The sequence below is a fragment of the Narcine bancroftii genome, chromosome 5 (assembly GCF_036971445.1).
Source record: "Narcine bancroftii isolate sNarBan1 chromosome 5, sNarBan1.hap1, whole genome shotgun sequence".
Classification (NCBI taxonomy): domain Eukaryota; kingdom Metazoa; phylum Chordata; class Chondrichthyes; order Torpediniformes; family Narcinidae; genus Narcine; species Narcine bancroftii.
In genome coordinates this window covers 222,044,048-222,069,687 of record NC_091473.1, presented here as the reverse complement: position 1 = coordinate 222,069,687, position 25,640 = coordinate 222,044,048, and the positions used below count along the sequence as shown (strand labels likewise).

At 42.6% G+C, this 25,640-nt stretch overlaps 1 protein-coding gene across 6 annotated transcripts in view; it reads right to left on the bottom strand.

Annotated features, from left to right (window-relative positions):
• Window positions 1–25,640, bottom strand: part of LOC138764926 (BTB/POZ domain-containing protein 10-like) — a 134,795-nt gene that overhangs the window by 8,520 nt on the left and 100,635 nt on the right. For all 6 annotated transcript variants that reach the window (XM_069941375.1, XM_069941373.1, XM_069941374.1 and 3 more), the window contains 3 exons: window positions 7,492–7,667; window positions 4,341–4,659; window positions 3,666–3,768 (listed from right to left, as the gene is read on the bottom strand). In XM_069941375.1, coding sequence (XP_069797476.1) covers window positions 3,666–3,768; window positions 4,341–4,659; window positions 7,492–7,667 — 598 coding nt within the window. The remainder of the gene's footprint in view (window positions 1–3,665; window positions 3,769–4,340; window positions 4,660–7,491; window positions 7,668–25,640) is intronic.

Below are 25,640 nucleotides of genomic sequence, written 5' to 3'. Positions count from 1 at the left end.
GACAGCCACATGGATCCAAGAAAAATTGAAAGTTACGGGTGTAAGGTAGGGAAAGTTTAGCTTGTTGAGTGGGTTTCTTCTTTTTCTTTCTTCTTCTTTGGCTTGGCTTTGCGGATGAAGATTTATGGAGGGGTAAATGTCCACGTCAGCTGCAGGCTCGTTTGTGGCTGACAAGTCCGATGTGGGACAGGCAGACACAGTTGCAGCGGTTGCAGGGGAAAATTGGTGGGTTGGGGTTGGGTGTTGGGTTTTTCCTCCTTTGTCTTTTGTCAGTGAGGTGGGCTCTGCGGTCTTCTTCAAAGGAGGTTGCTGCCCGCTGAACTGTGAGGCGCCAAGATGCACGGTTTGAGGCGATATCAGCCCACTGGCAGTGGTCAATGTGGCAGGCACCAAGAGAATTCTTTAGACAGTCCTTGTACCTTTTCTTTGGTGCACCTCTGTCTCGGTGGCCAGTGGAGAGCTCGCCATATAACACGATCTTGGGAAGGCGATCGTCCTCCATTCTGGAGACGTGACCTACCCAGCGCAGTTTGATCTTCAGCAGCGTGGATTCGATCTCGAGTGGGTTTCTAATCAGTCAGTATATCTACGTTCAATTTTCTATGAGGCCATGCTGACTATCCCTAATCAGATTATGCCTCTCTAAATGCTTGTAAATCCTGTTAGGATCTTCTCCAACAGCTTGCCCACCACTGAAGTATGACTCACTGAGCTATAATTTCTGGGTTATGTCTACTCGCTTTCTTGAACATGGAAACAACATTTGCAACCTTCCAATTCTCCAATAATTCTTCTCTCCCCAATAATGATGAGAAGATATCAGCAGTGGCTCAGCAATCTCCTCCCTGCTTCCCACAGTAGCCTTGGGTAAGTCTCGTCTGGTCCTGGTGACTTATCTAACTTCATGCTTTTCAAAAGCTCCAACACATCCTCTTTCTTAATGTCAATACAGCCAAGCATTTCAGTCCACTTTAAGTCATCCTCACAATTGCCACAGTCCTTTTTTCAGGTGAATACTGAAACAAAGTATTAATTTAGGACCTTCGCTACCTCCAACTCAATATTTGAGTTATTTTGCTGATTTATTTACATTTTATTCACTGCTAATTTTAATGGTCTGCAAATATTTCTGATTTTCAGTGACGCAGTGCCCTCCATAATGTTTAGAGCAAAGGCACTTTATTCCTTTATTCGCCCCTGAACTCCAGTTTTAAATTTGTAATCAAACAATTCACATATGATTAAAGTGAACATCCCAGATTTTATTCAGGTACATTTTGGTTTGACCATGTAGAAATTACAGCACTTTTTATACTTATTCTCCTCATTTCAGGGCACTGTAATATTTGGGACATAGCAATAGTATGTATATTAGTCCTGTTTCGTACTTTGTTGCATATCCGTTGATTGCAATGACTCCCTGAAGTCTGTAGTTCATAGACAGCATCAGGTGCTGAATGTCCTCTCTGGTGATGCTCTGCCAGGCCTCGACTGCAGCCATCTTCAGCTCCTGCTTGTTTTGGGGGCTTGTTCCCTTAGGTTTTCTTTTCAGCGTATGGATTTAGATCGAGTGATTGGCTTGGTCAATCAAGAATTTACTAGTTTTTAGCTTTGAAAAACCCCTTTGTTGCTTTAACAGAATGTTTGGGATCAATGTCTTGAAGTGCCGTCCAATGAGTTTGGAGGTATTTAAACTTGAGCAGCTAACATGCCCAGGCCATAACACCCCCACCACGTTTCACAGATGAATTGATATGCTTTGTATCTTCACTCTGATACAAGTTAATCTTGTATTCATCTGTCCACAAGGCCTTTTTCCAGAATTCTGCAGACTCTTAAATACACTGCAGAACTGGGCACTCTCCAGCCTGATGGCATTAATATCAACATTTCCAGTTTAAGCTAATCTGCTCTCCCTTCCCCCTCTTCTTTTCCACAGCTCTCCACCCCTTCCCTCTCTTTTCACCCAGTCATCCCTCCTCCCCCCCGCTTTCTACTGTCCCCTCACTCCCTTCTCCACCTATTACCTCCTGCCTTTGCTACCTCTACACCTTTTCATTTGGTCGCCTGCCAACATTTTTCCATACCTTGATGATGGGCTCAAGCCAGAAATGTCAGTTATGTATTTTTATCTTTGCTATATAAAAGGACACTGTTTGACCTGCTGAGTTGTGTTTTTTAACTTCAACCGTGATGTCTGCAGACTTTGTGTTTTACTTTCTTTTAAATACTTTTTGGCAAACTGTACTCAGCCTGTCCCGTTTCTGTGGCTAACTAGTGGTTTGCATCTTGCAATGTAGCCTCTGTATTTCTGTTCATGAAGTCTTCTGTGGTAAATAGTCATTGATACATCCATACTTGCCTCCTGAAAAGTGTTTCTGATCTATCGGGCAGGCATTTGGGATTTTTTTTTCATTATGATGAGAATTTTTCTGTCACCAGCAGTGGAGTTCTTCCTTGGCCTATCAGTCCCTTTACAATTACTGAGCTCACTCTTTCTTCTTGATGATGTTCTAAATAGTTGATTTTGGTAATCCTAAGGTTTGGGTGATGTCTCTTACTGTTTTATTCTTGTTTATCATCCTCACATTGGCTTCTTTGACTTTCATCGTCCTCTTGTTGAAAAATTGCAATTATAGACTCCAAAGGTGACCAAATGCTTAGAAGCAAGCCTACTGCACCAATGAAGCAATTAAACATACCTGAGTAATCCCAAACACCTGTGAAGCCAAGCATCCTAAACAATATCGTGCCCTGAATGGGGGAACTACCAGCACGTAAAAAATTGCTGCAATTTCTACGCGGTCAAACCAAAATATATACAAATAACCTTGAATAAACTCTGGAATGTGCACTTTAATTACATGTGAATTGCTTGATTACAAATATAAAATTGTGGCGCACAGGAGAAACTACAGGGTCTTTGACCCAAACATTTATGGAGGGGATTGTATATAAAAATAGAAATGATTTCACACTTTTGACACACAAAAATCTCTGCCTCCGCTGAAAACCCGTCAGATGAACCAGAGTTGGAGACTCAGCAGTATAGCAACTCATCTCTTGGCATTGCTAAGACTGCAGGGTGCCAGAGAGGTTAACTGTCCGCATCATGACCAGACAGCTGAAATGATGGTTCTAACACAACATGAGCCGGCCCCCTGTCTTCATCTCCCATCTGTGCCTATTATCAATGCCAAACTTTGCAAATCAGTTTGCTGTTCCAGAGTTCTTTGTGGCCAAGATCTCTCACTCTGGTTAGAAATCAATGTGCACTGGGGTAGATGTGGTAAACCCTTAGGGAAAGGGTGGCCAAACAATATGAAGCTCTCCCTTGCTATTTTCCATCTTTTCAGTTCTGCCACGTTTAATCAACAGAGGTAACTTTTTTTCAATTGAGGCAAACTTTTTTTAAAACTGAGGTGAACGTTTTCAACAAAGAGTAATATTACAGAAGTTAGTCTAGTTGTTGTTCAAAATGGCAGCAATATCTAGTGTTGAAACTAATAAGTGCAATGTACATTCGGTGCAATTTATTGTTAGAGACTATGTTCTAATGGGCCATATTCCATTTTATTTTTAAAATTCACCCTGGGCCACAGTTGACGTAGTTTGGCCACCCGTGGTTTGGGGAACTAAACAGGTGCTGTGACAAGGGGACTCACCAGGATTGCACGGAAGACGGTGGAAGTAATGCCTTCGGCAATCTCGTACTCGCCCTTCTCGTTTGGCTGCATTACGTTGTGGTCTCGTGCTGAGGTGAAGATTCTAAACGAGTATAGGACAAGATGATCAGAGCAAGAATCAGACCACTCCCACACTCCCACACCCAGGCACCTGCTCCACCCCAGAGCCAATGCTGGCTTCCAACAGTATGGTCCTTACCCAATGCTGATTATGACAAGTTGCTCTCCTCTCTCCCTCCCACCATCCCCCATCCCTGGTCCACCTGAACCCATAGCCAAATCACCAGGGACCCTTCAGGTCCGTATACTACAACGCAGTGCAGGATTGAGTTTGCATAATTTAAACACAAATTAAATCAGATTTGTTCAGATCAACCCTGACCTGGATCAGAACCACGCAGGCAGATCAGGGGACCCAATGCCAATCCTTGCAATCAAAATAGAAATTTAAGCTGCTAACTGCTTTTTTCTTACCAAAGGCATGGAGAGATAAGGAGCGCGTGCTGGTAAATAGGTTTGGTTGATGGTTGGTATGGACAAGGTGGACCAAAGGGCCCATTTCAGTGCTGTGTGACCCTAGCAACAACAAGTGGTGCTCGTCAGAAGCCACTGAAGGCAGGAGCTGTGGTTAGACGTCTAGAAGGAAGCACTTACCGACCCAGCATGGTGTCAGGATGTGCCGCAAAGATGACTGGATCAACCACAAACCGTGTGTGGTCAACAATCAGTACCACACGTTCGCACATCTTCCAGGATTTACAGGTGTTTTTGCCCTTCAAGTCCGCTGTAGCTTTTTTATTGGGGCCTGCATTTTGCCCCAGATGGGAGATGGCCCACCCATCCTTGGGCCAGTAGGTCGGGGGTGGCTCAAGACTGGCTGGGCTGTGGTCATCCTGCGGACTGCAGACAGTTGAGGGTCCACCTTTACACGGTTGAGGGCTCGCAGTCTGAGGGAGCCGGCCCAAGTCGTGATCTGGAGATGGGGAGAGAGATGATGTCAGTTTTCTTTAGCGATGCTTCTCCAAAACAGTGTACAAGGTGGCCAGAGACTGGTGGCCAGGGTGAGAGGAAGTATAGCTAGATGATTCGTCTGCACTGATGATCACCAATAATCCACCATACACGGGGCTTTGTTCTGTCTTGCAAGGTGTACAAGTGTTGCTGTTTTAATAAAAATAACATCAAATAGTTCTGATATCTGTTAATCCAATATCACCAAAGTCCTAGGCATGGTGGATTGCCTCTCTCTGGAGCAAGAGCTCTCATGCTCCCTTTTTAATCTACTGTGAATTTTTTTTTAACTGTTATTTAAAGGTTATAAAATGTTGCTGTTTTAATAGAAAAATATCTGATAGTCTGGAAATCTGTCAGTCTACCTGCATCAGTTTCCTAAATTTTCCGATAAACAAAGTAGGGGCCAGGTCCCACAGGGATGACGGGGATAGACTCTACTGAGCAGAGCGGTTGGGACAAGGCCCACACAAGTACAGACAGAGTCAAGGGCCCCTGCTGAGTGGAAGGGGAGGGTGGGAAACATTACCCGGTGAGTAGGAAGCTGAACGATCGAGTTTTGTGAATGATCTTGCAGCAAGTTATTGGGCTGTTCCTCAAATAATAGTAAGATCAATATTTTCTAAAATAATAAATGGCAGTATCCAGAGTTCTCCCATTCCTGGACACTAACCCTTGGCACACATGGCTACCCTTACCAAGAGGTTTGGTGAAGCAGTACCATGCAGAAGTGTTTGGAGTAACCCCAATACCAATGAGGAGACAGGAGTACCTGTAATCAGATAACAGCATGACATCTGTGAAAATACAAGGCCAGATCAAATTAAAAAGTCCCGAACCCAATCAGCCACTGGCTCATTCCCTGTACATGAAGAGCTGTGGTCTCCAGTACAAGATTACTCTACCACGTTTCCTGTATAAATAATCCTCTGCAGCTTCCACTGTCCCTGAAATCATTGAAATCTGCCTCTGGATAAAACATTGACTCAAGTGGGTCACATTAGAGAGAGAGAGGCAGGACGGCAAGTTATGGAGTAACTATTAAGTCAGTCTATAATTTCAAATTATACTCGATGCGTTTTTAAAAAAAGCGCACAGGTTGAAGCTCAACGGAAGTGGCACCAAAATCCCAAGGGGAGGTTGTTGGCACAGTGGGGCATGGTTCATATTAACTTGGCAAGGGATGGAAACCTGAACTTTAAGTCAGATTGAAAAGGGAGGAAAAGCATACCTAGCAATGGAATGTGAATCAGGACAAAGAAAGCCCACAAAATAATCTTGGTACACAAGTTCAGTGAAGAAGGTAGATGAGCTGAGGCCACAATCAGAGACAGAGATATGATGTGGCTAAAGTTCAAAGATAGCTTGAGGGACAGAAATGGCACCACAATATGAATAATGTTTTGAAGTGGAGATGAGATTAAAAATTGAGTGAGGGACTAGAATATAAGTAAAGGTGCATTTTCAGCTGAATTAGAGTGACAAAGTACTGGAAGGATCAACAAGAGACCAAATCAGCTAACTATGAACAGAAAAGCCGTAAGCACATGCCTTACACCCTGCTCAAGTCAGAGGTGCAAACATTTGGCCAAACCTCTGATCTGTATAAAGCACAGAACATCAATATATTGGCTAACAAAAGTGACAGATTCAGTCCAGAGAGTAGAGGACACAGCAATGTGGGAGTATAAGATACAGCCAAAGGGAAAGCTTGGGGAAAAAGGGCAGAGAAGTGGAATGAAACAAGGCACCAGATGTTCGAGCCCAAGAGACCAACTCAAATCACAAGCAGAAATACAAAGAGTGATGTCACAGGCAGACCAGAGAACCAAAAGGAACAAGGATAAATCTGCAGGGACAGGACGTAAAATAAAGCAACATCCAAAGTACTTAGCAGGATTCGTGTAAAATCAGCTACATCACATTTGATGGTGAAGTAGAGCCAATTTCAAACAGTCTGAATTAGGACAAGAATTTAAATGGAAGGAATTAAAATATGAAGAGTATTGAATTCCTTGTTCAATGAGGTTTTAGCATCAAATAGAATTAAAAGGAGTGGGTCTATTTAAATTATTTAAATTTGTTCTTTGTTTTGAAACCAAAAATGTTTAATCTAACTTTTAAACATTGTTTAAACTGTGGAATAACTTTGAACTACAAGCAAGTCAAGTAATTTGGGGAGGGAACAGGAAATTAGTGTTGAGCGCCAAATTAAATTGAATAAAGATTTGTTGGAGAGCAGAATAGGCTTCAAGAGTCAATGGCCTACTCCTGGTTCTTGCATTCTTCTGTCAATAGAGAGAGGTGCTCAGCATTTGTAACAAACGAATAACAAATTTATAAAGGAAGTAAAGAAGCACATGGCATCTTCAGTTCCTGAGACATAATTGGAATGTCAGAATGCTGCACTTATGCGAGGAGAACAAATGAAGATGTGCCTCAGACCAGTCGATTGGGATTTCCAATTCTGAGGGATGGCTGGAACCAGTGAGGGGCAGAAGGAAGGTTGAAGGTTTCTTAGTCTTTATGTTCCAGGTAGTGGTCACTCTGCAGCCAGGGTGTGTTCATGAGTTTGATGGGATTGTGAACTCACTCCTCCTCGAAACTCTGACAAGCCTGCTCAACCTTTGTTCACGTCAACTCCTTCAGCACAGGAATCAACCCCACGAGTGGTAAAGTTTCCCATCGAATAGTCCTTCGTTGGGTTTATAAAGCGTTGTGAGGTACCAAATGCTTCACAAGTGCAAGTCATTTTCAGTGGCTGAAGAGCAGATAGTACTGCTGAAACACTCACCTGTGGACCGCTGCCTGATAGAAGGAGCTGTGCTGCGGAGGCAAGGCAGGAGGTTGCCTTCTTCTCTCTGGTCAGGGGCATGGTGGGAGGGATATGGACTCTTGTCGGCCACACTTCCATGAAGACTCATCCTAGGACTCCGCACAACTGGCTGCCTCCTCAAGCGTGGCAGGGACCTGCAAGTAGAAGGGTAACGGGGATTAACTCTGTTGTCACCACAATGAGATTGTTGAGGTTAGGAGGATATTACTTCCCACTGCAACATGGTATAAGGCAGCAAATTCCACACTCCTCTGGGCCCCTCTCATTGGCTGACTGCATATGTTGGAAGTGATGTCTCCTTCCTTCTAGCATCCAATATGCACAGTGGGTAAAATAATCATCATGGCCCATTCAGGGGAGAGGGATTATTCCTTCTATTCTACACAATATGACTCCTACTCAAAGATAGATTTATTTTTGACCAGCTCAATTGCAGAGTAGGATCATCGGAATGGAATACAAAGCAGGACTTTTTAATTAGACGATTCACCTTTTGAATTGACGATCGATATGCCAGATAAGCAAGAGAAGGTTCATAGATGGTACTTTGATATTTTGCTGTGAAAAGGCCGGATTTTTGTAATTTTATTCAGAATCAAATTAATATGTTCTGTCTGACTAACTTTGGGATACGTTAAAGGCCTATTTAAGGGGCTAAATTATTAGTTATGTCCCTAGGATTAAAAAAGAATATACGATTGGAGAAGGAGATCACAATTTTAGAAAATATCTTCAACAAAGAGGCTCTGTGGAAAAACAGAAGACTAATGAGTTGGAAGCTCGTGCAATACAATAAATATTTATAGAAATAAAAAAAATGGTGGTAAAATCTAAGCAAGGGTACTATGAGCTAGAGGAAAGAACCCACAAGTCCTCTCCTGGCAGTTGAAATCAGGGCAAGCTTTGAGAATGATAAATGCAATTAAGTCAAACACGGGCATGTTCTTCTATTAGCCAAAGGACAATGTTAGTAGACTGCTCAGTATTATTCATCTGACACAAACTAGGGATGAACTGAGTGTCACTCTTGCCCAAGATGCAGAGAAAGGGATTATTTATTTAAAGTTTTGGGAAAATTTGGACTGGGAGAAGTATTTATTAATTAGGTTAAAGCTCTATATTATGAGCCTCAAGCAAAAGTAATCATTAATGGTCAAATCTCATTGCCCAGATGTAGTAGACAAGGTTGTCCATTATTTCCAGTCCTTTTGCCTTTGGCTATTGAACAGTTAACAGAATCTATCTGCCAAGATCCAGACATAAAAGGCTTCCAGGGTTAAACAGGAAGAACATAAAATCAATCTATTTGCTGACAATGTTCTGATATATCTGACAGACCCATCAAGTTCATTACCAAAACTGCAGTCTAAATTGGAATTTATCAGGACTTTCTCAGGCTATAATTGGGATAAATGTGAAGTTATGTCACTTATGGGTAGGAATTATGATCATGTTAAAAGAACCTTCAATTGAAGTGGCCGGTTAATGGGATAAAAATATTAGATATTAAGATAGATAATAACTTACAGAATTTATATAAATTGAATTATCTTCCTTTGTTTTGGAAAATTGAGGATGATTAAATAGATAGATAATTCTTCCAATTACTTCGATTGGAAGGGTCAATTATATAAAAAGGAATATATTGCCTAAATTACAATATCTTTTCCAAAATTAGCCTGTTTTAGTACCACAACGATTTTTTCAGAATTTAAATAAATATATTAAGAAGTTTCTATGGAACGGTAAGTTTCCACAGAGTCTTTATCGATAAATTAACCTGGAATTATTAACTTTGAGCATTAAAGCTCCCAGACGTTAAAATATATTATCGGGCAACCCAAATAAAGTTCCTTGCCTCCATCTTTGATGGAGGAGACAAGTCATCTTGGATAAAGTTGGAACTGCACAAAGTTGGTGAGAAGATAGCAGAAAATTTTATATTTAAATGGAATTGTAAATTATTATTTGGTCCTAAGGTCCCTTACTAAAACATATTATTACAATTTGGAATAAACTCAATGGTCAAAATGATGTTCGGGGAGACCTCTTACCCAAAACACTCCTAGCTCAAAATAAATGATTCCATTAACAATTGATAATAAAATTCTAGAAACTTGGTCTCAGAGTGGGATCAAATATATCAAAGATCATTTTGAGCAGAGACAATTTATGATAATCAGGAATCAATCAGGAATAAATTTTGGCGTTTTTAACACATCTTTTTTTCTGCCATCTTCAGTTAAGATCTTATTTGAGGGATAAATTAGGTCTAGCACTGACCTTACTACAATATACTGAAATAGAGACTCTCATTCGAAAGGGCATCACAAAGAAATTTATCTCAAAAATGTATTTCTTAGAAAGCCCCTAAACAACGGCGAGAGATGGAAAGCAGGTTTGGTTAAGAAATTGATTCATTTTGCTGGTCTGACCTGTGTTGAGATGGCATGAGCAATACAATTAAATTTTTGCATCAGCTGTACCTTACTCTACAAAAAAAATAGATAAATTGAAATCTGAATGATACCATTTATGTTTTTGATGCGGTCAAGATATAGGGACCTTTTTGCATTCAACCTGGTCATGCCCAGGTGAGATCCTTTGAGGAAGATTTGAGGAATCTTCTGGAACAAATTACCGGAATTCGATACCCTCAGGTGCCAGAATTGTTTTTATTGGGGAAATTAACAGAAACAAGACCAAAAATGAGGGTGTTGAAATATCAATTGAAATTTGTTAAACTTGCTTTATCGGTGGCCAGGAAATGCATACCCATTACTTGGAAATCTGATTCCCAACTGAGTCTGACCCGATGGAAATCAGAAATGCATAGTCGTGTTCCCCTGGAGAAGATTACTTACAAGCTCAGAAAATTTTACATGTTTTTTAAGAATATGGAACCCGTATTTAAGATATACTATGATTAACCCCCCTCCAGTCTCCAATACTACTATCTCTAGAATCTCTATGTCAAGACATTTATCCCCTAAGGGAGGAAGTAGCTCTGGATGAATCACGTAATGTTTCATCTGTATGTAATAAATGCATTTAGGAAACAAATGATTTTGCCACATCATGTGGGAGAATTACCTCTTCTTTTACTTTTTTCCTTTTCCTTTGGGGAGGGGGGTCTTTTTCTTTTTTCTCTTTCCTACTTTTCTTTTAAAGATCAGCACACAGTGTGTAATTTTGTATTTATAAACAATTGTGCATAATTTGATCATTGATATAGTTCGGTTTTGGTATTTCATTGTATCTATCTGTGATGTTTCTTTGATTTTGTTTGTTTGTTGATTGAAAATTCAATTTAAAAAAAACAATGGCAACAACATGAATTTTAGTATTCAGTAACACAGGTTGATGAGTCAATTCCAGGCACTCTGACAACAATACTTTCAGCAAAGTCATGTTATCTACAGTTTCCTATTAAGCTCTGTTTACTGTAATCAACAGCTGTTGAAAGTGCAGTTCAAATAATAAATATTGAACAGTTCTTATTTTACATACATGATGCAGCAACATTCACTAAGAACAAAGACATCAACCTGCATTGCCACTGATCTATCACAGATAGATCCATGACTTAGTGGGATTAATCACTGCTCAATCCTTGCAAAGGCAAATTACCCTCTTCACCGAGAGCATCACAATGTACAGCAACACCAATGTTCCAAATAATATTGGCTCAGAACAGATCTGGTAGGTCAAAACTGGCCATCAGGAACCATCTCCATTGTACTTCAACAGATATCAGATCCCAGTATCTCATGAAGGGGAGATGGATGATGGCAGAGGGAGATGCAAAGTAGTGGGGATGTGCCGGGGGTGGGGGGGGAGAGATGGATGAAATACTCTCAGACACGTTAGATTTGTGCCCAGTATAATCTTTTTGTTTGGTTCAGGACAGTCTGAATTTGAAGTCCATTATAACTTGACTTTTCTCTTTAACAATGCAACATAAAAATAGTATTGTTTCTTACAGCTTTGTCACGTCAAGATGCTGCTTTGTATATCTTGCGAAATGAGCCTCTAAATTATGATGGACATCTTCATATTTCATGACATTGAATTCATTCTGATTTTTTGAATGAAAACTTGTTCTCCTTTCTTCTCTGTGTATCTTTGCAAATTCCTTGTTTCTAAGAATTCTTCACTTAAGCCTGTTAAGTTTCTGAAAGTTTCCAATCCAACAACCAAATGAGTAAACATTACATTGGAGAAAACTGAGCCTAAAAACTGAACACAACTAATCATATCCTTGAGCAAACAAGGCATCACTAGAGGATTCAGTGAGCATCCATGGGTAAAAATAGATGGTCGATGATTTGGCCTCATCCATAAAAGTTTTGATAAAGGGTCTAGATCCAAATTGCTGCCTGGGCATTTCTACCATGGATGCCATCTATCTGCTGAGTTTCTCCAGTAATCCTTTGCTCAAGCTTCTGCAGCTTTTGAGTTTCTATATTCACATTCTCAACTTCTGTTCACAATGTCACACTTCCTATCTTCTCACTAATTTGGAAAATCCAATGTGCTGCTCCTTCTCTTAGGTCCACAGCCATTAACCTTCAGCTTCATACAACTGATGCAATGAACTTCTGCAAGTCCAAGTCAATCTAACTGTCCCTGGATCCGCTCTGCCTTCCCCAGGAACACCTCCATTCTTAATATTCTGGGCTTCTGCTAGTTTTGCCCAAATCTCTCAGGAGTCATGGATCAATTCCATCAGTTTCTAGAAATCTTCCTTAAAGGCCTCTCTTTTATTGTATCTATGAACTTATAAACAATTTAGTTGTTTCCTCATCTCTTAATACATTCTCCCTTTGTAAATGCAGTAAACCCCCTTGGGATCCCCAGCACCTTTGAGGATCGGTAGATGCCGGATAAGTGTATTTGCTGGTTGCTTGAGACTTACTCTTACAATGCCTAACAAATATACCTACATTAAGAATAAACAGTTTAAAAGACAAAAGACAAAATTACTAGACTGTATTTACACCGAACAAGCTTCACTTCTATCAATATATAAGCCTTAAAGCATTTTACTTTATTTTCAGTCACATTCTTTGAAAACATTTAACCGTTGCTTCATCTGCAGGTACCTCCCCCTCCATGGAGCCACCCAAAAGATGAACAATAACATTATAAAAAATGAAAAGCCCCCTCCCCCAAGTTTACAGATAAAGCTTCTGAATGGAACAACTCTTACTGAACAGGAATAAGGAGACACTTTAAGAGAGTCGCCCCTAACGGCGAGTGGCATCAACCAGCTCTTCATCCTGGATACTGCCATTTTATTCAAACCCAACTTTATTCTAACGGCTGCACAAGAAAAGCACAGCCGAGGCACTCTGCTGGCTGAACATTTACTCTGATCTCCAAAGTTTTAAGTGTTACTTCAGAGAACATTTACAATTTCAAACTGATTTTTTTAACCTATTATTTTATTCTTATTTATATTAATTTTTAAAATATTTTTTTTGCCAGTTGCTTGAATTCCAGATACTGGGGGGTTTGTACTGATAACCAGTATTTGAAATATCCACACAAGTTTCTGGCTATCATCTCCACACTCCTTCAAGAGCTGTAACACTTTACTAATATATGGGATACTTCTGTTTCAACCCAATACAGATGATTCTTAAATTGCTCTTTTGTTCAGGCCAGAGTTGAAAGGACAATAAATGTTGGCGACACTGGTCATCGTCAAAGATGCAAAAAAATTTGATTTAACCCTCAAATCTCCGTATTGCTCAGCTAAACACTCTCCAAGCATACTGCTGTTTAATATTGTTTGCCGCCCTACGTGCCACTAGTCATCTTTGACTTCATTTCTGTGGACTATCAGAGATCACTAAAGCTATATCAGCATCTGGTTTGGCATTGTGGTTTTGATGGAATAATGAAACAGATGATAATTGGCTTCAACATATCCAGCACAAGGACAGGACAAGAACCACTTTTGGCAACCAGCCAAAACTCACAACCTGCGAGGGAAAGAATCCATGAAGCATCTTCCAATTATTTTTTTTTAAATTTAGACATTCAGCACAGTAACAGGCCATTTCGCCCCACAAGTCCATGCCACGCAATTTACACCCAATTAACTTACACCACCGGTATGTTTCAAATGGTGGGAGGAAAAGAGTCCCAAGGGAAAACCCACACAGACACAGGGAAAACGTCCAAACTCCTTACAGACAGCACAGGATTTGAACCCCAGTCCTGATCGCTGGCGCTGTAAAGGTGCTGTGCTAACCACTACGTCAACCGTGCCGCCCCTAAGGTGGCCAACACAAATGAGCGCCTCTTGGCATGCACCTCCATCCCTTTTATCACTTCTTCCCTGCTGCATTCTGTGCTGTGATCAAGCTTTTGGTTCTCTCATGTCTTTTGTTTTCTTTCTACATCTTACAATTTTTCATCTAATTCTTGCCAGCTCTGATTCAAGGTAACCGAGATGAAAGAATATTTTTTTTAATCCAACAACAGTCTAACCTGAGAAACATCAGCATTTATCATAGACTATTAAGTAGGATTTGTCATGAATGATAGTTAAAGGTGCTGGCACTTAGGTTTTCATGCCCAGTGTACATACAGTGGAGTGGGTTCCCTCCCCAGCTCTTCATGAGCTGCATTTAATCTCTACACTGAAGAGAATGGGCAAAATCAAAGTTCTCCCCCAAACAACAAATAACATGACAGAAGCTACTGCAAAGGGATCATCTAAACATTGGTCCTACATTAGTGTCTCACCTACACTCACCTGATATTTAATCTTGTTCTTGTTGAAGATCAAGCTTGGATTGCACTTGTGCCTCACGAGCTGTGAAGCACTGAGCTGTCCTGACTGTCATGCACTTTTCTCTTTTGCACAAAATGGATTCAAACCGAGAGACAGCAACTACTAAACAAGATGCCTTCACAAGTATAATGCCTCCTTTACAGCATCCTGGCAAAGTCTCAAGAGATTCTTGTTGGGCTCTCATGGGATTGTAATTAACAAGAGTTAATTTAAGAGTGTCAATTATGACTAGGCTTCAATTATTACTTGCTAAAAATAAACGCAGATTTTTGAGTTATTGCCAGAGTACATATATGACGTCACATACAACCCTGAGATTCTTTTTCCTGTGGGTGCAGCAGAATTACCACTAATTGGTAGTGCAAAAAAAAACTGTACACAGCGAATACATGTAAACAAATAAAGAACTGTAAACAATACGGAGAGAACAAAAAGTAAGTCAATAAAGTGCACGTTAAAGATTGTCTGTGATTCTGTGATTGAGGAGTCTGATGGTGGAGGGGTAGCATCTGTTCCTGAACCTGGTGATCCGTGGCTTGTGGCACCTATACCTCTTTCCTGATGGCTGCAGCGAGAATAGAGCATGTGCTGGGTGGTGAAGGTCTTTGATGATTGCTGCTACTCTCCAACGGCAGCGTTCCCTGTAGATGTTCTCAATAGTGGAGAGGGCTTTGCCTGTGATGTCCTGGGCTGTGTCCAGAACTTTTTGGAGGGCTTTACCAGACCCTGATACACTTTTCACTACAGCTCTAGAAATTTGCTAGAGTTTCTGGTATCATACCAAACCTCTGCACACTCCTGAGGAAGCAGAGGTGCTTTCTTCACGTTGCCATTGGCACATTGGGTCCAGGAAAGATCTTCCCAAGAACATAAATTTTCTCATTATAAAAAATTAAAACCTCCTTTGAAGAAGACCGCAGAGCCCACCTCACTGACAAAAGACAAAGGAGGAAAAACCCAACACCCAACCACAACCAATCAATTTTCCCTTGCAACCGCTGCAACCGTGTCTGCCTGTCCCGCATCGGTAAAATAGATAAAAATAGATGGGGGAGAGCCAGTGGATGTGGTGTACCTGGACTTCCAAAAGGCCTTCGATAAGGTCCCGCATAAACGACTGGCTTCCAAAATCAAGGCTCATGGGATTGGGGGCAAAGTATTGATGTGGATTGAGAACTGGCTGGCAGATAGAAGACAGAGAGTTGGGATAAATGGCTCGTTTTCTGAGTGGCAGGTGGTGACCAGTGGGGTACCACAGGGATCTGTGCTGGGATCCCAGCTGTTCACAATTTACATTAATGATCTGGATGAGGGGATTGGATGTAATATCTCCAAATTTGCAGATGACATTAAGCTAGGAGGGGTTGTGTGCACGGAAGAGGGGGTCAGGAAGCTCCAGTGTGATTTGGATAAATTGAGGGACTGGGCAGATACATGGCAAATGCACTACAATGTGGATAAATGTGAAGTTATCCACTTTGGTAATACAAACCGGAGGGCAGATTACTATTTGAATGGCAATAGATTAAGAGATGGGGAAGTGCAGAGAGACCTAGGGGTACTTGTACATCAGTCTCTGAAGGCGAGCATGCAGGTACAGCAGGCGGTTAAAAAGGCAAATGGTATGTTGGCCTTCATATCAAGAGAGTTTGAGTATAGGAACAAGGATACCTTACTGCAACTGTACAGGGCCTTGGTGAGACCACACCTGGAGTATTGTGTGCAGTTTTGGTCACCAAAAGGAAGGATGTTCTTGCAATGGAGGGAGTGCAGAGGTGATTCACCAGGCTGATACCTGGAATGGCAGGAATGACTTATGAGGAAAGATTGCGCAAATTGGGATTGTACTCCCTGGAGTTTAGAAGATTGAGAGGGGATCTCATAGAGACATATAAAATTCTGGCAGGACTGGACAGAATGGATGCAGATGGGATGTTTCCAATGATGGGAAAATCCAGAACCCGGGGCCATGGTTTGAGGATAAAAGGCAAACCATTTAGGACCGAGATGAAGAGGAATTTCTTTACCCAGAGGGTGGTGAATCTGTGGAATTCATTGCCACAGAGGGCAGTAGAGGCAGGTTCATTAAATATATTTAAGAGGGAATTAGATCTATTTCTTCAGTATAAGGGTATTAAAGGTTACGGAGAGAAGGCGGGGACGGGGTACTGAACTTTAAGATCAGCCATGATCTCGTTGAATGGCGGAGCAGGCTCGAAGGGTCGAATGACCTACTCCTGCTCCTATCTTCTATGTTTCTATGGACTTGTCAGCCACAAACGAGCCTGCAGCTGATGTGGACATTTACCCCTCCATAAATCTTCATCCGCGAAGCCAAGCCAAAGAAGAAGTTTGAAAGTGGCTATATATATCAAGAAGAGGTTTGAGGGGCAAAGGGGGGACCGGATTTGGAACAACTTTATGTCACAATGTAGTAACATTAACCAGACTTCAACAATAGTATTTCGTTAGTTTACTAACCTACTCTCAAAATACAAGAAAAAGTTGAATAAACAGGATTTTTTAAAAAATATTGAACAGCAAACAATGGCCCTTCCATGCTATACTGAACTTAATGTCCAAATTACACTAAATCTCTATTATTGGCACATTTTAGATACTCCTTTAAATTTATGTCTCCACCTCAAAGCCTCTTAAGACTACTATTGTATTTGCTTCCATTACTATTCTTGGTAGATCATTCCAGGCACTCACCACACTCCATGTAAAATAAAATGCCCACACATCCCCGATAAACTTCCCCTCCCCCTCCCCTTAAACACATGTACTCTTCTTGCAAGTGATGCTTTTACCCAGGGAAAAAGATTTTTAAGTGCCCTCACTGGGTGTGCATTGACTATAAAAGTAATGGAACAGCTATGAAAAATGTTGGTTACGCTAAAGTGTGTACACATCAATGTTTTTTTTAAAAGAGTCCTGCCATTTACTGTACACTTTCCCCTCACATTTGACCTCCCTCGATGGAACACCTCACACCTCTCCGGATTAAACTCCATCTGATGTTTCTCTGCCCATTTCTGGAAATGATCTACATCCGGTTCTATTCTTTGATTGCCCTCTACACTGTCCACCATTTCACCAATATTCATTTATTAACCCAACCACCTGCTTTTTCATCCAAGTAATTTATATACAATAAAACTCCTATTATCCACAATTCAAGCAGCCGGCAAAAAAATAAAATTGAGGAAAATAAATAAATATAGGTGGGTATTTAAAATAGAATCATAGAACATTGCAGCAGAGAAACAGGCCACTTCGGCCCTTCTAGTCTGTGCCAAAGCATTTCTCTGCCTATCCCCACTGACCAAATCCCTCATACCTCTCCCATCCACGTACCTCTCTAATTTTTTCTTAAATGTTAAAATTGAGCCCGCATTCACCACTTCACCTAGCAGCTCGTAACACACCCCCACCACTCTCTGTGTGAAGAAGTTTCCCCCTCATATTCCCCTAAACTTTTCCCCTTTCACCCTTAACCCATGTCCACTGGTTTACCTACCTATATTTACTGTCTATCCCCCTCATAATTCTAAATACCTTTATCAAATCTCCCCTCATTCTTCTACAATCCAGGGAATAAAATCCTAACCTGTTTAACCTTTTCCTTAAAGTCAGTTCCTGAAGTTTGGGCAACATCCTAGTAAATATTCTCTGTAATCTTTCTATTTTATTGATATTTTTCCTTTAGTTAGGTGACCAAAACTGCACATAATACTTCAAATTTGGCCTCACCAATATCTTGTAACTTTAACATTACATCCCAACTCCTATACTGAATATTTTGATTCTTGAAGGCCAACATGCCAAAAGCTTTCTTTACAACCCTATCTACCTGTGACACCACTTTCAGGGCATTATGTATCTGCATTCCCGGATCCCTCTGTTCTACTGTACTCCACAGTGCCCTACCATTTACCGTGCATGTCCTCTCTTAGTTTATCCTTCCAAAATGCAGCCCCTCACATTTGTCTGCATTAAATTCCATCTGTCATTCTTCATCCCATTTTTCCAACTGGTCCAGATCCATCTGCAAGCTTTGAAAATCTTCTTAAGCTGCCCACAAGCCTCATTGCAGTGTCATCTGCAAACTTGCTGATCTAATTTACCACATTATCATCCAGATCATTGATTATAGATGACCAACAACAATGGTCCTAGCACCGATCTTTGGACACACCACTAGTTACAGGCCTCCAGTCTGAGAAGCAATCATCCACCATTATTGTCTGGCTTCTCCCATCTAACCATTGTCAAATCCAGTTTACTATTTAACCATGAAAATAGAGCATCAGAATCTTCCTAACTAACTAACCTCCCATGTGGAACTTTGTCAAAAGCCGTACTAAAGTCCATGTAGACAACATCTAAAGACTTTCCTTCATCAACTTTCCTGGTAATATAAAACTCTATAAGATTGGTTAAACATGACCTACCACGCACAAAACCACGTTGACCATCCTAATCAGTCCCTGCCTGACCAAAGATTTGTATATTCTCTCTTTTAGAACCATAGAAAAATTACACCACAGAAACAAGCCACTTTGGCCCATCTTGTCTGTGCTGAGCCACTTTTTCTTACCTAATCCCACTGACCTGCACTCAGTCCATAGCCCTCCATACCTCTCCCATCCATATACCTGTCTCTTAAAACACTTCCAATAATTTACATACTACTGATGTCAGGCTCATCAGTTTATAACTTCGTGGGTTACTTTTGGAGCCTTTTTTAAACAAAAGAACAACGTGCGCTATCCTCCAATGCTCTGGCTAAGAACATTTTAAATATTTCTGCCAGAGCCCCTACAATTTCTACACTAGCCTCCCTCAAGATTCAAGGAAATATCTTGCCAGACCTTGGGATTTATCCACCCTTGTTTGCTTTAATGCACCCAGCATTGCCTCCTCTTTAATCTATATAGGTTCCATGACCTCACTGCTCATTTTCCTGACTTCCCATGACTCTGTTCCAGTTCCCTGAGTGAATACGGATTTTTTTTTAATTGTCTCCCCCATCTTTTTTGACTCTATACATAGCCAACCACTCTGATCTTGTGAAAGTAAAATGTTCTCGGAAATAACATATAAACTTTAGTGAAAATGGGAGCAAATATTCAGCCAGTGGAGCACCCTTGTTCATGCTTTGCTCGTAGCAGCTGTTTGAAAAAAGTTTGAATAAAATTGTGTTTGAATAAAATAGCATCACCCGGGATGAAGATCTGATTGATGCCACTCGCCATTGGGGTGACTCTCTTAAAGTGTCTCCTTATTCCTGCTTAACAAAAGTCTATCTCTTCTCTCTCTCTCTTTCAATCTTTTTTATTGAGCTTTATAGAACAAGAACACATTAAATAGTGAACACAAGGTTAAAAAATATGAAGAATATAACTACATTTCCAAAAATAAAACAATAACATATACCCCTTCCCCATACATTGTTGTCAGAATAACAAAGAAGGAAAAAAAGGAAACCAAAGAAAAGAACTCTAATCTCCTACCGAAAACACCTGGGATCCTTTGACGTAAAATTAAAGGTAGAATGGTTCTGCTGAATCTATAAAAATTACTATCTGAAGGAAAAACCATGTACATAAATAAATACATTCAAAGACCAAGACAAACAGATTTCATGAGCACAAAAACAGTTCATAAAAGGACACCACATTTTATGAAAGTTAGTGTTAGTATACAATGCAGAACACCTGATCTTTTCTGAATTAAGACAAGTCATGACATAACCACTGAGTACTAGTGGGTGGAGCCTTTATGTTTATTAGTATCTTTGGCTTGGCTTCGCGGACGAAGATTTATGGAGGGGGTAAAAAGTCCATGTCAGCTGCAGGCTCGTTTGTGGCTGACAAGTCTGATGCGGGACAGGCAGACACGGTTGCAGCGGTTGCAGGGGAAAATTGGTTGGTTGGGGTTGGGTGTTGGGTTTTTCCTCCATTGCCTTTTGTCAGTGAGGTGGGCTCTGCGGTCTTCTTCAAAGGAGGTTGCTGCCCGCCAAACTGTGAGGCGCCAAGATGCACGGTTTGAGGCGTTATCAGCCCACTGGCGGTGGTCAATGTGGCAGGCACCAAGAGATTTCTTTAGGCAGTCCTTGTACCTTTTCTTTGGTGCACCTCTGTCACGGTGGCCAGTGGAGAGCTCGCCATATAACACGATCTTAGGAAGGCGATGGTCCTCCATTCTGGAGACGTGACCCATCCAGCGCAGCTGGATCTTCAGCAGCGTGGACTCGATGCTGTCGACCTCTGCCATCTCGAGTACTTCGACGTCAGGGATGAAAGCGCTCCAATGGATGTTGAGGATGGAGCGGAGACAACGCTGGTGGAAGCGTTCTAGGAGCCGTAGGTGGTGCCGGTAGAGGACCCATGATTCGGAGCCGAACAGGAGTGTGGGTATGACAACGGCTCTGTATACGCTTATCTTTGTGAGGTTTTTCAGTTGGTTGTTTTTCCAGACTCTTTTGTGTAGTCTTCCAAAGGCGCTATTTGCCTTGGCGAGTCTGTTGTCTATCTCATTGTCGATCCTTGCATCTGATGAAATGGTGCAGCCGAGATAGGTAAACTGGTTGACCGTTTTGAGTTTTGTGTGCCCGATGGAGATGTGGGGGGGCTGGTAGTCATGGTGGGGAGCTGGCTGATGGAGGACCTCAGTTTTCTTCAGGCTGACTTCCAGGCCAAACATTTTGGCAGTTTCCACAAAGCAGGACATCAAGCGCTGAAGAGCTGGCTCTGAATGGGCAACTAAAGCGGCATCGTCTGCAAAGAGTAGTTCACGGACAAGTTTCTCTTGTGTCTTGGTGTGAGCTTGCAGGCGCCTCAGATTGAAGAGACTGCCATCCGAGCGGTACCGGATGTAAACAGCGTCTTCATTGTTGGGGTCTTTCATGGCTTGGTTCAGCATCATGCTGAAGAAGATTGAAAAGAGGGTTGGTGCGAGAACACAGCCTTGCTTCACGCCATTGTTAATGGAGAAGGGTTCAGAGAGCTCATTGCTGTATCTGACCCGACCTTGTTGGTTTTCGTGCAGTTGGATAATCATGTTGAGGAACTTTGGGGGACATCCGATGCGCTCTAGTATTTGCCAAAGCCCTTTCCTGCTCACGGTGTCGAAGACTTTGGTGAGGTCAACAAAGGTGATGTAGAGTCCTTTGTTTTGTTCTCTGCACTTTTCTTGGAGCTGTCTGAGGGCAAAGACCATGTCAGTAGTTCCTCTGTTTGCGCGAAAGCCGCACTGTGATTCTGGGAGAATATTCTCGGCGACACTAGGTATTATTCTATTTAGTAGAATCCTAGCGAAGATTTTGCCTGCAATGGAGAGCAACGTGATTCCCCTGTAGTTTGAGCAGTCTGATTTCTCACCTTTGTTTTTGTACAGGGTGATGATGGTGGCATCACGAAGATCCTGAGGCAGTTTTCCTTGGTCCCAACAAAGCTTGAAAAACTCATGCAGTTTAGCATGCAGAGTTTTGCCGCCAGCCTTCCAGACCTCTGGGGGGATTCCATCCATACCTGCTGCTTTGCCACTTTTCAGTTGTTCGATTGCCTTATATGTCTCATCCAGGGTGAGAACCTCATCCAGCTCTAGCCTTAGGGGCTGTTGAGGGAGCTGGAGCAGGGCGGAATCTTGGACTGAGCGGTTGGCACTGAAAAGAGATTGGAAGTGTTCTGACCATCGGTTGAGGATGGAGATCTTGTCGCTGAGGAGGACTTTGCCGTCTGAGCTGTGCAGCGGGCTTTGGACTTGGGGTGAGGGGCCGTACACAGCCTTTAGAGCCTCGTAGAAACCCCTGAAGTCGCCAATGTCCGCGCTGAGCTGGGTTCGTTTGGCGAGGCTAGTCCACCACTCATTTTGGATCTCCCGGAGTTTGCGCTGAAGATGGCTGCATGCGCGACGGAAGGCTTGTTTCTTCTCTGGACAGGACGGCTTTGTAAGGTGAGCCTGGTGGGCAGCTTGCTTCTTTGCCAGCAGATCCTGGATTTCCTGGCTGTTTTCGTCAAACCAGTCCTTGTTTTTCCTGGAGGAGAAGCCCAGTACCTCTTCAGTGGATTGCAGTATGGTAGTCTTCAACTGATCCCAGAGGGTTTCAGGGGACGGGTTCGTGAGGCGGGTTGCATCGTCGAGCTTTGCTTTGAGGTTTGCCTGGAAGTTTCCTCTCGCTTCGTCTGACTGCAGGTTTCCAACATTGAACCTCTTTCTGGGGGCTTTATTGTTCCTGGGCTTTGGCTTGAAGTGAAGGTTGAGCTTGCAGCGAACCAGCCGGTGGTCAGTGTGGCATTCCGCGCTAGGCATGACCCTGGTGTGGAGCACATCTAGTTTGTCACTTTCTCACACCAGGATGTAGTCCAGGAGGTGCCAGTGTTTGGATCAGGGATGCATCCAGGTGGTCTTAAGGCTGTCCCTCTGCTGAAAAAGGGTGTTTGTAATGACAAGCCGCTGTTCTGCGCAGAGCTCCAACAGGAGGCGCCCATTGTCGTTGCACTTGCCGACGCCATGCTTGCCCAGGATTCCTGGCCAGGTTTCTGAGTCTTTGCCGACACGAGCGTTGAAGTCGCCCAGGATGACAACCTTGTCGCCTGTAGGGGTGCGTTGGATGAGGTTGCGCAGGTCGGTGTAGAACTTGTCCTTTTCTGCTGGTTCCGCCTGGAGGGTTGGAGCATAGAGACTGATGAGGGTGATGTGACGCTTGTTTTGAAGGGGGAGTCGCATGGACATGATTCAGTCCAAGAGGCCTGTCGGAAGGTTTTCGAGTTTGGAGGCAATGAAGCTCTTGACCATGAAGCCTACACCAGATAGGCGTCGTTCATCCGAAGGCTTGCCAGACCAGTAGAGTGTGTAGCCCGCGCCGCGTTCTTGGAGGCTGCCTATATCTGCCAGGCGGACTTCAATGAGAGCGGCTATGTCGATGTCAAGTCTGAGGAGTTCATGTGCAATGAGGGCAGACCGACGTTCAGGTCGGTGGCTGTCAGCCTTGTCTAGCATGGTTCTGATGTTCCAGCATGCTAGCTTGAGTTTGTGAGCATCTTTTGAGGGGGAGGACGTGGAGGGGGAGGACGTGGAGGGGGAGGACGTGGAGGGGGAGGACATGGAGGGGGAGGACGTGGAGGGGGAGGACGTGGAGGGGGAGGACGTGGACCTGTCTTCGGGCCTGTGCAAAGGAGCTTTTAGGTGGAGTGCAGTGCGCGCAGTACTGGCCCCACCCTTTACACCCATGGTTCGTGTGCTGTGGCCAAGCAAGCTGGGACGTGGCAGCGAGGTCCTTGGGTCGTAGGTTTTATATCGGAGTGGCCTTCTCCTATGCAGGTTTCTTACCCGGGCTGGAGGGGCCTGCCTCCCCTCCTAGGTCGGTCCATACTGCCCGGACCGGGGCCGAGGCCGCTGCTGCTCACCCTGTGCCCAGACTGGGGCCGCCGCCTCCAACTCTCTGCCCGGATCGGGGCCTCCGCCTGCCTCACTCGACCGAGGCCGGTTAAGTATATTAGTAAGGCTTTATTTGTAAACTTGGGTGAATGGGGCTTAATGGAGATGATGGCACAGTTAGCGCAGAGGTTATCACAAAGCAATTACAGCACCATCAACCGAGATTGATTTTAAACTAAGTTACAGGAATTACCCGATTGAAGTGAAATATACATAATTAAGGACAACAGCCTTAAGTTTTTTTAATTACTTTATATTTTGCAGTGTTTTTTTATCTTTTAAACTATTTATTCCTAATGCTGGTGCATTAGTCATTTAAGAGTGACTCTCAAACAACCGGAAAACGTTTCCTATAGGGTACAACTCCTATATCAGGGGTTTTACTGAACATCACAAATAACAGTCATCCCAACACTGATCCCTGCAGAATACCACTGGTCATGGGCTTCCAGCCAAACTAACACCTTTCCACCACTACGCTGTCTTTTGTGGACAAGATGATTCTGTATCCAAACTATAAATTTGCCTCGGATCCAATCCATTTGCACTTTCTGAATCAGCCTACCATGAAAAAAAACTTAACAAATGCCTTACTAAAGTCCTTGTAGGCATCATCCACTGCTCTACCCTCATCAACCACACAAAAACTGTGGGATGAAAAGCTTGTACTATGATGTAATGTTCTATGTTCTAAAAACTCATCAAATTAGCAAGGTTACGCTGATAGCCCCTAATCTGACCAAATGTGGGGAAACGCTACCCCTAAGCATCCTTTCCAATAATTTCCCTTCCACTGATGTGAGGTTTACCTACCTACAATTTCCTGAATTATTCCCATTTTCAATTCTCTGGGACCTCGCCTGTTGCTGGCAAGGACACAATAATCTTCATCCTTAAAACTTGAGATTATTGAAGGTTATTTAAGCATGCCAAAAGTATAGTTTTCTGGTGGGATGGATAGGATAGGTTGAATGGCCTTGCTGCTTTGTGAAATGTACACCTTTGAATTGAGAATATGATATCTCTGAGACTTCCTGGATTCCTGACAGGGCACCACCTGATGTCAATGTGGCTGACACCCTAACTATCATTAATTATTGAAGCTGTAGAACACATGAGAAATCAGAGTTGCCTGGAAGGTTCCTCCTGCACCTCGATGTGGTCACTTAACCACTGCACCCAGTACGTTCCACCCCCAGGACCTCAATATTCCATTTCTCTCTAGCCCTGGAAAGTGGCACACAAGTTCATAGAAGCTCTGCCTGAACTAACCCACATCCTTTCAGCCTCATGTTTCCACTGACAGAGATTTCACCATTTTCAAAGAAGGGGAAGAGTAGAAAGAAGGGTGGGAGGGGAGAGAAAAAGGCAGAAAAGAGGGGAGGGGGAAAGCATAGAGGGATGTTGGTGCCACGAGGACATATGAAGGAATGAAAAGTAGAGGGGATGTTTTTACTTAATCATTCATGCCTTACCATGTACAATTTTGGACTCCTTACTTGAGAAAGGATGTTCTGGCTTTGGAGGTGGTGCAGAGGAAGTTCACCAATCTGATTCCAGGCATAAAAGTTAGTTTATGAAGCGAGATCAAGTAGCCTGGATGGGTGGAAGAGGTAGGGAATGTGGAATCTTATAGAAGTGATGGTGGAGGCTGGTACAATAAGCACATTCAAAATATACTTAGATAGGCACATTATACGTACTGAGATAGGGAAAAATTAGATTGTTGTGGAGTAGATTTCCACAGGTTGGCACAACATTGTGGGGCTGAAAGCCCTGTACTGTACCATAATATGTGTTCATGCAAAATTATGAAAGGAATAGATAAGACAAAAGCAGAGAGGTTGTTTCC